Genomic DNA, 17,301 nt, shown 5'->3' on the forward strand with positions numbered 1-17,301 from the left:
TAACGAAAAAAAAATCTACTTTATTACATAAATTGTCCATTTCATGGAGCGTTGCCCTTGTTATGGACAACTATGACCATGAAATGGACAGTTGAAATTAACATTTCAAAAGCACGTTTTCCAAAAAAAATGTAAATTTCCAATAATTTCACATGATTTGTGGGCCCACTTATTACACAATCGACACTGGAAAAAATCTTCCTTACTTAAACGATATTCACCTCCACAAACTATGCAAGTAGAATCTTTTTCTTTATCACTTTGTTTGTCTTCTTCATTTGAAGAACCATATTTTTCTTGCTCTAGTTGTCTTATATATTCAAGATCTCGTTGAGGTGGAGATTCATTGTGAAGAGAGATTTGAGTGTCGTGTCTGAGTCACTAGTGCATTTTTTGTTTGCAACCTTCAAAACTTTTTTGTTCTTGGCTACCTTTCTTTTACCGCTTTCATCAGCTCATCCTTTTCAGGTGTGTCTGTTATAATCGACCATTTTCCTTTTTTTCGACCACCGCATTTACTTTTTGTTCGTAAGGGCGCAGTTGGATAGTCTTAGCATTTCTGGAGAAATTGTTCCTAACTCTTCTAGTCGTTCTTTCATGATATTGCTGTTTGAAATGCCGCTTGTAGAATCCTCTGATTCTATCGGAGAACTTGCTGGTATTGCCACACTCTCTACAGCATTACTGCAACTGCGAGTACTGTCACTACTCTTAAATTGAGGAAATGGGAGCTCTGATGATACTCTAGGACATGATGTATGTGAGGAGCCAGGTGGTACTGCAGAAGATGGCGTATATGACGGCCCAGGTGATACTGTAGAATATGATGTTTGTGCAGACATTGGCGTATTGAAGCTTGTATTTGGAAAATTGGCCATATATGGATATTGCTGTGGCTGTTGATAAACCGGGGTAAAATTTTGAAAGTTAGGTATGTCTTGGTTTGTTTTTTTGTCGTAGATGTACGTTTTTGCAGGTTTAGCTCCGTCTCCAGATTTATGTAACTTCTGACGTCTATGACGAACAAAAGCGTCCCTTAAATTTTTCCACTTAAGTTCAACTGCTTTACCTAAAAACAAAAAAAAAGAACTAATTAATTTTAAAATTAGCTTCAATAGTGAATCTAATTAAATGCTTTTATTTTATTGAACCTAATTTATTATTTTTTTACAGATATTTGGCTACAGGATGTACAGGGTGGACCATTTTGGTTGTTTCTATAGGGTATCTAGGAAACCGTGAGAAATATTCAAATTTTGATACTGCAGTCTCGGGTTATTTTTTTGAAAAAATCACAATGCCGCAAACGGATCGTGGCTATCTTGATCGGTTTCGAAGCTACAGCGGGATTCTCAAATTTTGTACTTTTTGAAGATGTTCGATAGTTTGTTTATTTCAACAACTATGCAAAAATGAATTAAACATTCTAAAGGCACTTTTCTGTGTAGAATGCAGTGGCGTAGTCAGACTTTTTTCGAAACAAATCTTTTTTTAGATATTAACTGTACTTATTTTTTTTTAAATACAACCCCCTGTATTTTTTTAAATTTCCTGCTTCAGTTTGGCACGGGCTTCATATATAACGCTATATATTTATTTTCACTATTAACTTTAAAATTCCAATTTATTTAAACATATCGACTTTCCTCTTGGTAGGTCATGCCTAGTATTAAAGGAAACAAGCGAATATCTACTTTGAAATTAATCCATGTATTAGCAATTAAATAAATTCGAACAATACGAAGCAAATAAAAAATAAGTGTGACAGAAACAAAAGAACATATTTTAATGGTACGGAGTTGGCACCGTCTCTGCACGCCGCCGCAAACAGCATTTCAAATGTTAATGTTGGTTACACTTTGCAAAGCCAGAACAAAACCATATTGTAACTCTTCTAATGGTCTATTTGCGTTTCGATAAATTTCGTTTTTCAGAAAGCCCCAGAGAAAGAAGTCCAAGGGAGTGATATCAAGTGACCTAGGTGGCTAGGACTAAACTATTTTCTGACCTTTTAAAAATGGCTGGGTTTGGTTGCTCGCGCTCAAAATACCGCTCAAAATATAAATCAGCTGCCATTTGCTTATGTTTGTTAGACTCAATATAACATTCTAACTTCTAACGTATTATGTTTCTCAAAATTTTCAAATTTACTCATTTTTTTATTATTTAAAATACACACATTTCAATCTGTTGAAATGAAATGTCACGCATCCATCAAAGGTAGGTCCCGATTACCATGACAACCGTTTACTTTGTTACTCGGCGCGGCCTACTACTAACTGGATATTTTAAGAAAAATTTGAAATGTTGAGGCTAATAGTTAAAATAAATATAGAGTGTTATATAGTTTCGAGAAGCCCATGCCAAGCTGAATCAGGAAATTTAAAAATATACAGGGGGTTCTATTTAAAAAAAAAACAAAAGTATAGTTGAGTATAGTTAATATCTAAAAAAATATTTTTTTCCAAAAAAGTCTGACTACGGCACTGCATTCTACACAGAAAAGTGCCTTTAGAATGTATGATTCATTTTTTCGTGGTTGGTGAAATAAACAAACTATCGAACATCTTCAAAAAGTACAAAATTTGAGAATCCCCCGGTAGCTTCGAAACCGATCAAGATAGCCACGATCCGTTTGCGCCATTGTGATTTTTTCAAAAAAAGAACCCGAGACTGCAGTATCAAAATTTGAATATTTCTTACGGTTTCCTAGATACCCTATAGAAACAACCAAAATGGTCCACCCTGTACATACACAGATTTGCATTACATTTACCGAGTAGGAATTACAACAGCAAGTCTTATAGTTCCGAGAATTTGTGCTTCCCTTCGTGCCAAAAGAAGCAATAGCCATTGTATGTAGATCGAATATAGTAAAGTTATGAACTATGAGCTTAGTTTTATAATATAAAGAGGATACATTTGATTGGGGTGACAACAACACTGATTGCAAATCCATTGTAAAAACTCGGTTTGGTGATGCCTTGTCCTTTTCTTTTTCTTCTCGTGCTTCTTTTTTTTTTCTTCAGGTGTTGCTGATACATTTCCTCTTCAATATTTTTGGTCCGATATCGTACGCAAATGTCGCATTCATCTTTCTTAGGACTAAATAGAGCCAAATTTGTGCCATCAAAAATGTATTTAAACAGTGTCATACTGGCCTCTTCTGTTTGGCGACCTCTACACCATGACTCTCTGTAAAGCTCCTATTTGCTTCTCCAACATGGTTCTAAATACAGTTTAGTGGATGACTTTCTGCAGTAGTGTGATTCCAACTTTGGCAAGCTGACCATGACCTGATCCACGACTGACTGCTTTTTTTAGCGTTTCGCAATTCTTTTTGATTTTCAGACTGACTTTGGTCTTCTAAATTTGGGGCGGCTCTTTCAACTTGCGGTGAATTTTGGCTTTTATTAAGCCAGTCCGTAACAGTTCTCATGGACATTCCTAAAGTATTACAAAACATAGTTTTACATACCCTCACTTTTTCACTTTCTGTGTCCATATAAAAGATATAGCTACAACTCCTACGGCTAGTCCCTTCAATCTTTCTGTTTCTTGCCCTGTTTGTATTTAATGCTGTCGCTCTTCCGTTGATGTAAATTTGTTTTTCCTCCCAAGAATAACTCCAAAATTTTTTACAATCTTTTTTTCTTTCCTCTTCTGTTATTCCGAAGCATTTCATTGACTCCCTTTTTTAGATAATTTTTTTGTACATAAGCATCGATTCTTCATTTCACGATCGCTATTCTCAGTCGAAAATGTGTTTCCTTTTTTTCCCATGTATCTTTTTTCCTTCTTCCCTCTTCTTTTTGTTCACATTATATTTCCACTCTCTACTATCACTCTATTTTATTTGAGTCTATTTTTCTATCTCTTGCGTTTTTTACTTTCTAAGTCAATAATATTTTCTTCTAAATTATTGGTTTCAGATTGATTATTAGCTTCGGGTTCATGTTCACTGGACAGCCCTGTAAATTATTATTGTTGAGCTGTGATTACGTAAATAAATATTGATTGACTATTACTTTCAAAACCAACACCTTTTGTGCTGCTATCGCTTTCAACTTCTTCATCCAAGTCGTTTTGGTAGTCTTCATCTGAGCTGATTTCTTCACTGGTAATATGTTCATTTGATGCTGTATATGTTTGGTTCTTTTCGATGTTCATTTGTACAATTTCTGGCTGCGGCTCCTCATCAAGTGCATCATTGAAGCGGTCTATCTAACAAGTCTTCCAAATCTTTGGTTGTGTTTATTTGAATATCACTGAGAATATCTTCATCATCGTTGTCGTCCAAATTCCCCTGTAGAACTTCTTCTGCTTTAGAGCATTCCTCTTCTAAATTCTGTATTGCCATAGAAAGCTCATTTTGCTTATTGAGTTGATGAGTGTTAGATTCTAATGACCCTATTTTAGATAAAATTGTGTACCCTCTTGAATTTACATTCATTCTGGAACAGAAAAAATACAGCCATGAAATATCTAAAATGTTTTCCAGTTTGAGATAATAATTGCGATCATTTAATCATACTGTTGCGAGCCGGTGTGGACTCGACCTAACCTCACAATATGGCCCGCCCTCGGATGACCTTAACATCGCATAGACACCGCAATGATTCATTCGTTCGAGAAGAATCGAGACCCACTAGAATGGACGCGTACATACGAGAACATTCGAAAACCTTCTCTATGCGCCTAACGATCTTTGGACTATTCTAGATTTCTTTTACCTGTCGGTATAAAAGCCGGCGGCAGTGGCCTAGAGAGGGCAGTTATAAATATACCAGTGCAGTTGACGCGCGAAAATTCAAAATAAATTCTTAGTTATAAATCGTTTGTAAATAGTTCTATAAGTCTTTTATCGTTATTGTTTTTGTTAATTAGTGTTAAATAAATAGTGTTTAAATAAATTGTGACTTTCTATCCACACGGAACCGACGAAAAACGTAACAATTGGTGTCAAGTGTGGCGTGTGTGATAGACAAGAAAAATAAAAAGACTGACCATGGCTCTGAAAAAATTGTTGAAAGACTTGAAAGTGTCCGAACTGAAATGCATATTGGAAGAGAGAGAGTGCGAGACAGATGGAAAGAAAAGCATTTTGCAAGCTAGACTGAGAGACGTTTTGGTGGAGGAAGGTGAGGATCCTGACACATTTTACTTCGAGCTGGAAGGTGACCTTGACTCGTCATTGAAAAATTTGCAAGACAATTTAAACGGCAATTTGAATAATTTAGAAGATAAAATGATGAAAAATTCCCAGGATTTAATTAATATTTTAGAAGATAAGATCGCAGAAAATTCTAAAGACATACAGGCCAGCTTTAATAATAAAATACTTAATTTAGAAGAAAAGATAACAGAAAATTCCAGGGAATTAGAAAGAAGATAACAGATACACAAGACAAAATAACACAAATTGAGGACGATGTAAATAAAAAAATCGAAATTTTAAAACAAGAAATAGAAAAGGCCAATTCACCAAAATGTCAAGAAACATCGGAGGCACCGAAACTAGTCGAAAATAAGTATATCTCAAAGTCAGTTATTAAGCCTCCACAGTTTGACGGAAAAACCGCTTGGGCCAATTATTTTTGCCAGTTTGAGGCCGCTGCGAGCGCGGATGGACAATCGCTGAAAAGGCTACCGCTTTGACTGTCGCACTGCGAGATGCGACTGATATCCTGCAGACATTGTCACCATCGGAACAGGGAGATTATCAGCAACTGGTACGACATTTAGAAATGAGGTACGGCCAAGCTCATTTGGAACATGTCTATCATTCCCAGCTAAAAAATCGCATTCAAAAAGTCAAATGAGTCTCTGCAGGAGTTTGAAGCCGACGTAGCCCGCCTCGTTCGCCTTGCGTACCCTGCTACGCCAGAGAATGTTATGGAGCGGTTGGCAGTACAGGCATTCTCCGACGGCTTACGTGATAACGAGACAAGACAAGCACTTCTCCTAGCCCACCCAACGCACTTGGTGGATGCTTTAGCACGTGCCCTAGAATTTGAGGCCGCGAAACAAAGTTCTCGGTCTCTAGTGAGAGTACGGGCGGTCAACCAATGTTCCGACGAATCCGTGGAAAGCATTGTGCGGAAAGTCATGGAGGAGTACATGGGCAAGAAAGGACCGACTTGTTGCTGGAATTGCGGCCAGGCAGGACACGTAAGAAGTCACTGTAAAGAAAAGGACGTGGACCCGGTTTCGCCAAGTGTCGAATCAAAGGGACACATATCGAGCAGTACCCAACAGGTTCCAACGAAAACTGCTCAAGTCGCATCGCTACAACACAAGTTCAACAGCATTTTTGTGGATGGTTTCGTGGATGGAGAGTTACGAACCATGCTTTTGGATACGGGTGCGACCAAAACGATCATCAGGCCGGATATCCTTAAAACATCAAAAAGGATTAAAACAACACAATGGCGACTACGTACAGCTACAGGAAGCTCCGCTCTCATCCATGGAGAGGTAGATCTTAATTTTGTTATCGGAAGCACCTGTTTTAATCATCGAGTGTTAGTAGCAGACATCGAAGATGAACTTATTCTCGGAATGGACATCATGACCACTAGAGGTTTTGAGCTAAACCTCAAACAAGGAATTTTGAAAATAAATGAAGAAGAAGTGGTTCTGCATCGAAAATGTGAGGAGACGCTTCGCGTGGTGGTAGCAGAAGATGTTTCGATCCCTGAGCGCTGTGAGATATTTTTGGATGGTTGCCTAGAAGGTAAAATGAATAATGGGAGTATTATTCTGTTGGAGCCAAGGAACCATGACAGCGAAATAGGACGAGGGATCGCTGTTGGAAAAGCCCTGCTACGAGCGAAGAAAACTGTACCGGTGAGAGTAATGAACACGAATTATTATTCTGTATCCTTGAAGAAGGGAACCCTCTTAGGGTACTGTTGTTCGGTCTCCTCAGTCGTTCGAAGCGTGGAAGCCTCCAAAGTTTCGACTTCAAAAATTCCGGACAAAATGGTGAAGGAGTTAGTAAACGTTAAAGGATTATCTCCCGAAAATAGAAGAAAATTGAGAAACCTGATAATCAAGTATCAAGATGTGTTTGATAAAGGAGAAGCAGGACAGAGAGGTCGTACCAATTTAGTACAACACAAAATTGATACCGGAGATGCACGACCAATCAAACAAAATCCGAGAAGACTTCCGCTCGCCAAACGTGAAGAAGCTGATAAAATCCTTCGAGAAATGAAAGAAGAGGGTGTCATCGAACCATCTAACAGCCCGTGGACATCGCCGGTAGTACTAGTAAAGAAGAAAGACGGTACCACCAGGTTCTGTGTTGATTATCGGCAGCTCAATAATGTTACCAAGAAGGATAGTTATCCCCTGCCGAGGATAGACGATACTCTAGACACGCTGGCGGGGTCAACGATATTCTCTACGTTAGATCTGAAGAGTGGATATTGGCAAGTCGACATGGCGCCGAAAGACAGAGAGAAGACAGCGTTCTCGGTGGGCTCCGGACTGTGGCAATTTACCGTCATGCCTTTTGGATTGTGCAACGCGCCAGCTACCTTTGAGAGACTAATGGAATCTGTGTTACAGGGACTATCCTGGACTACCTGTTTAGTGTACCTGGATGACATCATAGTGGTTGGGAAATCCTTTGACGATCATCTGAAGAATTTGGAAGAAGTTTTCAAGCGACTAGGGAGCTCTGGTTTGAAACTTAGCCCCAAGAAATGACATCTGTGTGCAAAGGTACACTACTTGGGCCATGTAGTCTCCTCCCAAGGAGTTGCGGTAGATCCACAGAAGACCAAGACAGTGGAAGAGTGGCCAATACCTAGAGATAAACATGAACTACGAAGCTTTTTGGGACTATGCACATACTATCGCCGTTATGTACAGTGTTTCGCCACCATCGCAAAACCATTGACCAGACTTACCGAAGGCGAGAGGCGTTTCTCTTGGGACTCAGATTCTGACGAGGCATTCCGAAAATTGAAGAAGGCACTGACTAGTGCGCCCATACTTAGCTACCCTCTAGGCAACGGAAACTTAATATTGGATACCGACGCTAGCAATGTTGCGTTAGGCGCTGTTCTGTCTCAGATCCAGGATGGTCAAGAAAAAGTCATTGGTTATTTTAGTAAGACCTTGTCAAAACCGGAAAGGAACTACTCTGTAACCAGACGAGAATTACTAGCAGTAGTTAAAGAAGTGGAACACTTCTACAAGTATCTCTATGGAAGAAAGTTCTTGTTAAGAACAGACCATGCTGCTTTGAAATGGCTTTGCAGTTTAAGAATCCTGAAGGGCAGGTAGCTAGATGGATTGAAGGATTACAAGAATTTGACTTCGACACAGAACATCGAACTGGGGCAATCCATCGGAATGCCGACGCACTTTCCAGAAGACCTTGCGCTAAGGACTGTAAGCATTGTTCCCGAGCAGAAGAGAAAGAAGCGAAACTCCTAAGAACAACTGTGGTTAATGATAGTTGGCAACCCGAAGATCTTGCAAATGACCAAACCAGTGACCCAGAATTAGGTTTAGTAATTAACTGGAAAAACGCAGGCCAAAGACCAACGTGGGAAGAAGTTTGCAGATATTCGCCGAACGTAAAGTGTACTGGGCCCAGTGGAATTCCTTGGTAATAGATAACGGACTACTTCGCCGTGTGATCGAGAGACCGGAGGGACAAGAAGAGAGAAGGCAGATCGTCATTCCAAAGAAGAGGGTCCCAGAAGTCTTGGAGGAAGTTCACAATGGAACCAGCGGAGGACATCTTGGTGTTACCAAGACACTTGGCAAGCTGCGTGAACGGTTCTACTGGGTGAACTGCAAAGAAGATGTGAGGGCCTGGTGTAAGAAATGTGACATTTGCGCAGCCATTAATGGGCCACAAAAGCGTGGTAAAGCCCCTATGCGCCAGTACAATGTTGGTAGTCCCTTCGAACGAATAGCGATCGACGTGGCTGGATTACTTCAGCAAATGGGTCGAGGCCTACGCGTTGCCAAATCAAGAAGCGTCCACGATTGCTGATGCCCTTGTTAAAGAATGGATCTGCAGGTTTGGTGTTCCCATGGAGCTTCATTCAGATCAGGGAAGAAACTTTGAGTCCAATCTGTTCCAAGGCGTCTGTGAAGTCCTGAACATCCGCAAGACCAGGACGACTGCTCTACATCCACAATCCGATGGGATGGTTGAACGCATGAACAGAACTATCAACCGTTATCTGGCCAAAGTAGTCTCTGACCACCAAAGAGACTGGGACAAATTTCTTCACCTGTTCCTGTTGGCCTACCGTTCATCCGTCCAAGAATCTACAGGGCAAACTCCAGCCAGCATCGTTATGGGACGGGAAGTGCGCCTACCCTGTGATCTGAAATTTGGTTGCCGACCGGGAGAAGAAGTCGCCGGAGAAGATTATGTCCACACACTACGTCAAAGGATGGACGACATTCATCAGAGAGTCCGCCTAAATATTCAAAGTGCTAGTGACCGAATGAAGGAACACTACGACATTCAAGCTGAGCATGGAGGATACCAACCAGGGAAGTTGGTGTGGCTATATAACCCGCAGAGACGTCGTGGGTTATCTCCGAAGCTACAATCCTCGTGGGAAGGGCCATACGAAGTCATGGATAGAATTAATGACGTCGTATACCGTATCAGAAAATTGCCAAAAGGAAAACCGAGGGTAGTCCATTTCAACCGTTTGAGCCCCTACCAAGGCGAAATAGAAGATCGTGCTGGGACCGTGAGAACCTGCAGCTTTGATCCCCCTGATTCGGAGATGTCCTTTGACGATTTCATGGCCCGATACAACAGCAGTGAGAAGGCTCGCTATGGTGTAACCAAAGAAGATCAACGAGACCTCTTTTCCGTGCCTCCTGATTATTCGCTCGCTCATTGTGTGGCTCGAGATTTGCGGATGTCCAGAGGAATCGCTGCGACGTTCAATGAGAAGTTTGGGCGTGTCGGAGAACTACGCCGACAGGATCCAGAGGTTGGAAGCGTCTTGAGGCTAACCGACAATGCACATGGTCAAGCAAGGCACATCTTCTACCTGGTCACCAAGGAATGGTCCCCGAGTAAGCCGACTTATCTCAATCTATGGAAGACCCTGATTGAACTGAGAGAAGCCCTGCTAAACAACAACATTGCACGATTAGCCATTCCGAAGCTGGCGTGTGGACTCGATGGTTTGAGTTGGCGTACAATCCGGAACATGATTGAAGTCTTGTTCAGATTTACGGGAATCGAGATCCTCGTTTGCTGCTACAACCCAAAGCTGAGATCGGGAGAGAAAACTGTAGACTGCTATTTCTACCAGACTTCGCAATGTACCAGGGGCCAGCTTTGCAAATACCTTCATTCACCGTATACATCTCGGGACGAGCATGTGCCTAAGAAGGGGGCAGTGTTGCGAGCCGGTGTGAACTCGACCTAACCTCACAATATGGCCCGCCCTCGGATGACCTTAACATCGCATAGACACCGCAATGATTCATTCGTTCGAGAAGAATCGAGACCCACTAGAATGGACGCGTACATACGAGAACATTCGGAAACCTTCTCTATGCGCCTAACGATCTTTGGACTATTCTAGATTTCTTTTACCTGTCGGTATAAAAGCCGGCGGCAGTGGCCTAGAGAGGGCAGTTATAAATATACCAGTGCAGTTGACGCGCGAAAATTCAAAATAAATTCTTAGTTATAAATCGTTTGTAAATAGTTCTATAAGTCTTTTATCGTTATTGTTTTTGTTAATTAGTGTTAAATAAATAGTGTTTAAATAAATTGTGACTTTCTATCCACACAGAACCGACGAAAAACGTAACAATACCGATAAATCATAAAGATACAGTTAAATATTCGAACTTTTCAGGATTAGAGATGCCTACTTCCATCTCACTTAAAGAGAAAATTGCATAACTCCATATAAAATTAAAATGAGAATTGCCTAACTCCATATAAATTTAAAATGAAAATTGTCTAACTCCATATAACCTTAAAATGAAAATTGCTTAAGCCCTGCCTAATTTTTTAGGAGCTTTACACTACCTATAACTACCAATAATAAACCATCTATATATTTTATACATTTCCTTCACTTACCTGAACTATATAATAATAATTCCCAGGAACTATTTCACTTTAAAACTGTAAAATAATAGGTTAACGTAGCAAGCGTTATAGACACCTGATAAACAACGGACATACGCATATTTCACTCTATCCTAAACGTCATCGGACTTGCGCAGTTTTCATACAGCTGTATTATGGTGCCATCTAACAATTTTCTAATAAACTTTCTGTGCCAGTCTATTCGTATTTTAATTCTTGACAACATGGTGTCAAAAGTCCAATTTCACTAAAAAATGGACTTACGCAATTTTCACATGACGCCGACGATATATAGATGTTGGCTCCTATGGTAAAGAATCGGATTCTACAATATTCAGAAACTGTTCCTTATTTACAAAATTAGAAGAAGGCACCTTAAATATTCCAAAACCACAGGAAGTAGCAGGTATGCCATATGTAATCGTTGGCGATGAGGCTTTTGGACTGACAAATAACTTAATGCGACCTTATCCTGGAAAAGAATTAACAAAAAGGAGAAGAATTTTTAACTACCGTTTGTCTAGAGCAAGAGGTAAGGTAGAGTGTTCCTTCGGTATTTAAGTTACAAGTGGCGTATATCCACCGAGCCATGAATGTGTCTGAGGAAACCGCAGTAGCAATCATAAAAACATGCTGCGCAATACACAATTTTGTTCGTGTAAGGGATGACTTTAAATTTGAGGATACTTTAACAGTAACAGGTTTATATAAAATTTAAAGGAACCAACAAGAAAACCGTGGATAGAAGTCCGCTTGCAAATATAGAGATGCTCTCGCCGATTTTAGCAGCACTGCAGGGGCTGTTTCATGGCAGGACACCAAGATATAATTATATGTACAGTACCGGCCAAAAGTGGAGAAACTTTTAATATTTTTACTATGTCAAAATACAGTTTACTTTCTGCAGAATAGGATATCAAGAAAATATTTCGCATTTAATCTGCTTTGTATAGCCATATAAAAACTGCTTATTTTGTGAATAAATTTGCAGGCAAAAAATTATTTACAAATTCCAGCGGACAGGTGGAGAAACCTTATCTTCTTCTTAACATTCTATGAGATATTCTCTTGTTAAAGCGTCTAGATCGTGGTATTGGGTTTACAGAGCGTTAAAAATGTGCCGCGCGGGATAAATTTTTCAGATCAAATAAAAAAAATCATAATTGAGAAGTATCATTCGGGAATTAAACAAACTGATATTGCTAGACACTTAAATTTACATAAAAGTGTTGTGTGCAAACAGATTAATTTGTATAGAAGTCGTGGGACAACTGCCAGTATATCCAAGCACGGAAGACCGAAAAAACAACTTTGGCGACAGATAAAATAAAAAGAAGATATTCACTTAGAAATCCATTTTGCACTGCGGAGGATATAAGGAACGAATATCCCTTTATTTCAATATCTGTTAGGTCCATTAGACGGCGTCTAAAACAGGCACAACTAAATGCCAGAAGACCTACCCGAAAGTCGTTTTATTTATAAGAAAAATAGGCAGGCCCGACTACAATTTGCATTGGAACATGCAAATTGGACCCACAAGCAGTGGAAAAAGGTACTCTGGTCGGACGAAAGCAAGTACAATCTATTTAGTTCGGATGGTATTGCAGTTTTCCTCATTGAGCCGTCCTCATGAAATAACGAGGCAGGAGTAGGAGTTAATTCGAATGATAACATATTTTTGAAATCAAGTTCTTTAAATTGAGCAGCACTTATAATTATTCTTCTAAACATACCCTGGATTGCAAAATAAAACACTAAAATCACCACAATACACCAAAACACTTTTACTTTTACACTGGACGCACGTTTCGCTAACCATGTTAGCATCATCAGCAGATGATTAAGACTGATCTAGTCTTACAGTCTACAGGCTAACATGGTTAGCGAAACGCGCGTTTAGTGTAAAAGTAAAAGTTATTTTTATTAGTTAGTTTTGGTGTATTGTGGTGATTTTAGTGTTTTATTTTGCTGTGTAACACCAAAGGTTCCAACCCCCAACTGTAATACTCTGGATTTATAACAGTTTTTGACTTTGTTTTCTCGTAACCAATGTTACTGGCATTAAAGAAAATAATTGGATTACGCGACACGGCTTTCCAGAAACTGGCTTGCCCGTGAGTTGTAAGCCATTCTTGGCCAGCTAACATTTTTTTGCAATTTCTCTGGTTAAAACAAGTGCTGGTTCCATTCGTTGGTCAACGTCGCTTATTTGTACTTAATACGGTTCTGTACTGACTGCATGTTTTACGCGATTTTCCCTCTTCTCGGACAGTTTATTGTATTGATGAAAACTCCCTTTTCACTTTAGGCTTCATGCTTGAAAATAACCAAAATCTCATAAAAATCAGTCTGAACTCTGCAATATGACGTCGAAAAGAGGCTACTGTCCGACCTCTCAAATATACCAAATTTAGCGTTGACCGGTGCACAGACGGGTATTTTACCATTCTAGCTGGCCAAAAGTCGATTATAAAAAGTATAAAATGTACCAAAAAAATTATCAGACGGTTTCGACAAATGATCAGAGATCGCTTTTTTGTGGGTTTTGCTAATGTTAAAATAAATTTAGTTTCTCTTTATCAGTCTAAACTTCGTCTTTGTGTCGAGTATATTTAGCGATTTTTATTTGAATTTAAGTTTATATATTCCTTACGTTTTAGTGCTACGTATAGTGTATTAATTCTCTAGGAAATAATGGAAGGTGATGAAGCAGGTAAACGACTATTAGCATAACACAGCTTTATTTATCCTGGAGATATTTTCAATATTTTTTATGCATCAAACCGATCTTTGTTCATTCTTGAAATTTTCATCTATTTTTTTTTTCGTTAAGAGAATTAATTTATTTCCGGGCACAATTATGGAATTAATTTTGTGGCAAAAATATTCTACAAGATTGTAGTTTCTGACAGTAAAAAAAACTATTCCACATATTTCCCCCCTTTTCGAAGAAATTTATAAGAAAATTAAAAACTACAAAACTTTGTTTTCAGAAATATTTTATTTTAGTTTACAACATAGATTTTCTGTTACTTTAGGTTGCTCCAATGTAAAACTTTTTACCCGATTGAAGTTGTACAACTTAATGAGAAGACAGAACTTACCAACTTTCAATGACAAATTGAACTATTTAGAAAATTATCTTCTATCTGTTGAATCATTTTGTGGTGAAGAAAGGCTTTTTATAAAACAAAAGTTTTCTCATGAAAAATTTGAATTTAAAAGGCGTTGGGTGGCTGCTCATTACACAGAAGAAAGATTTTTGGAAAAAAATAACTTATGGTTGCAAGGAGTTTTCGGAATTCCTAAGCCATAATTCCTAAGGGCCACTTCAGGAAGGCCAGAAAAAGCCTTTTCAGACTTAAGAGGCGAAAGACCGACGAGTTGAGGGGTAAATTTAGCCCGGAAATTATAGGCTATGTTACTCAGATGCAGCTAAGATCGGAAGGCCATTAAAACGCTAAGCCAAAAAGTTATGTTGTAAGGGAACTAATCAGTAATCCCGCAAAAGGCACCGAGTATAAAAACGCTATAATTGGAAAAGAGCAAAAAAGGACGATTTGCGCATTTCTCCTTTAAATGCGTTGTCAATGCTGGTGGAAGCAGATCTATCAAGGCGTCAATATGAAATTATTAGAAGTACAAACAAAATGTTTTATCCCTGTTATAGTCTAGTCTGTTATAGAAAGATTGTTACCCAAATAAAAGTGCATTTAGGGTAACCGAAACTTGTGCTGAAATTAGATTACAAGATCTAATGTATCATACAGTTTTACGATTACTCACTTATCTTGAGGACGTTTTGGAATTGCTAAGTGAACAAGAATGTACAAATCTAGTTTTGATATGTAAATGGGGATGTGACGGATCCCAGCAGTCACAATTTAAACAAAAGTTTAGTTGCGAGGAAGATTCTGACTGTAATATCTTTCAAAGTTCTTTTGTACCAGTCAAGCTTATATGTGACTTGAACCAAAATGTGATTTGGCAAAATCCGACGCCATCATCCCCTATATTTTGTCGACCAATTAGAATTCGTTTTATAAAGGAGTCTGTAGATATTACCAAAGAAGAAATATGTTTTGTAGAAAATTCGTATCTATAATGGCCGTACCTATAGTCCGATCTCAATCTCAGACTTGAGTCGAACTTAGCCAAGCCTTACTCAGTATATTGAGATTCCGTCTCTACTATAGTCAAACCTTCGGGTATTCTCGGCGAAGCAAAGCTTGAGCAAACGATGTCTAGTAACATTTGTGTTTTTAGTAACAATTCTAGTGATTTTTGAAATGTAATATTTGAAACACTGCGTAAACATAACCAATATTTTATAATTTTCCAACTCGTCTTTTTACTTTTGTCTTTTGTCTGCCTTTTCCTGTGTGTTTCTGATTTTGATTGTGTTTTGCCGTTTTTGTTATAATTATAAATGGATCAAGACGATATTGACGATTTCCGAGAGTATCTCGACTATTTGGAAGAGGTAGTCGAAAATGAAAGAGTGCCCAAAAGGTATATTCGAGATGCCGAAAATCCTATTGACTTTTACAACGACAAAGATTTTCGATACCGATACCGTTTTTCAAAAGCTATTGTTCTGGAGGTTACACTACCACGCATTATACATCGTTTAGTACGAGTTAATAACCGAGGCTTACCCATATCACCCTTAATACAGCTATTAACTTGTTTACGCTATTATGGAACAGGAGATTTTCAGGTAAGTGGTCTTTTTTGTATAATCAATGTTTATAATCAATATTAATTTTCTAGACGGTTAGTGGGGATTTACGAGGAATAAGTCAACAATCGGTATTCCTTATAATAAGAAGGATTTCGGAGGAAATATGTAGGCTTTTGTCTGAATATATTCAGCATCCTGGCTTAGAACAAAAGCGACGAAACGTACGGTTGTTTCAGGCAATAGCTGGATTTCCTGGGGTGGCAGCATGCATAGATTGTACACACATAAAAATCGTTAACCCAGGAGGCGATAATGCTGAAGTTTTCAGAAATCGCAAAGGCATCTTCTCCTTGAATGTTCAAGTGAGTCAGAAACATTAATTATTATTAATTATTTTTAAAATATGTACTAATTTAGGTTGCAATTGGTCCTCAGATGGAAATGTTGGATATTGTTGTCAGACATCCCGGATCAGTTCATGACAGTGTCTTCGATAGAAGTGCTCTTCGAGTATTTTGTGAAAGAGGACAAATGGGTGGCTTTCTTTTGGGGGATAATGGATATCCTTGTCGACCATACTTGCTGACACCAATAATTCATCCAGGCAAGTAATTCTGTCATAGAGATCTGCTTATAATATATATTTTTAATTTGTGGCTTTCAGGTAATGTACGTGATGAACGCTACAACAGAGCTCACAAGAGTACAAGAAACATTGTTGAACGTGTGTTTGGTGTTTATAAACGAAGGTTTCCATGCTTGTATAGAGGTCTGACAACAAAATTAGAAACAACCCAAGCAATAATTTATGCTACAGCAACTTTATATAATTTAGGTGTAAAATGTAAGGACAACTTTATTTTTGAGGACGAGGTGGCTGAGAATATAGATGATGATATTGGCAATAATTAATGTTCCGTTGGATCAGTTAGGGTTAGGTTTTAGAAATGAATTTATACAAAATCATTTTTAGTATTATTTTTTGTTTGTTAATAGTACTGGTAGTATATTCAACCAGTGTTTTTTTTTAAATATTAATTGTAGTAAGAATGTGTTGGTTTTAAAATTTCCTTATGCTTTTTATAAATATGTTATAAGCATTACTTTAATTTGTGTTTAAATTTTTGTGGTTAAAATGATGATAGAAATATAGTCAAATTGTTCGATTTTTAATATTATTAGTACTATAATATTACTTGTTAATTAAAATAAAACAATAAAGTTTTATGGTAATCTATTTAGATGTTTTTATTTTTAAACAACTCCATATGAAGCATAGCTAGCTCAGCCTCTATCTCAGCCTTTTTTCGCAATGCTGTGGCTGTCCGCAGGTTTTCTTCCTCTACTTTTTTCCTTAGAACAGCTGCCTGCATGTTTTCCTCCTCAATTTTTTGTCGAACACTATGTAGTTGGGAGTTGTTGTTGAGGGCTCTCCTCCACCTTCCTCATCCTTAAGTCTGCCTCTTTTTGGGCAGCCCGACCTTGTCGCCCTGTAACACAATTATTA

General features: G+C 38.4%; 1 protein-coding gene across 2 annotated transcripts; it reads left to right on the forward strand.

Moving 5' to 3' along the window:
• The first annotated feature begins 13,096 nt into the window (after positions 1-13,096).
• Positions 13,097-16,934, forward strand: LOC115878126 (putative nuclease HARBI1). 2 transcript variants are annotated; one of them, XM_030894500.1, is made up of 4 exons: positions 13,097-15,830; positions 15,884-16,156; positions 16,212-16,402; positions 16,459-16,934. In XM_030894500.1, exons 1-4 carry the CDS (start codon positions 15,540-15,542, stop codon positions 16,460-16,462), a joined length of 759 nt encoding a protein of 252 aa, XP_030750360.1. In that variant the 5' UTR covers positions 13,097-15,539; the 3' UTR covers positions 16,463-16,934. The 2 variants fall into 2 exon arrangements, with proteins under 2 accessions (XP_030750360.1, XP_030750359.1); XM_030894499.1 differs by having other exon boundaries at positions 16,212-16,398.
• The last annotated feature ends 367 nt before the right edge of the window (positions 16,935-17,301 follow it).

Source organism: Sitophilus oryzae, unplaced genomic scaffold (genome assembly GCF_002938485.1).
Source record: "Sitophilus oryzae breed Bouriz unplaced genomic scaffold, Soryzae_2.0 scaffold_1500_pilon_pilon, whole genome shotgun sequence".
NCBI lineage: Eukaryota > Metazoa > Arthropoda > Insecta > Coleoptera > Curculionidae > Sitophilus > Sitophilus oryzae.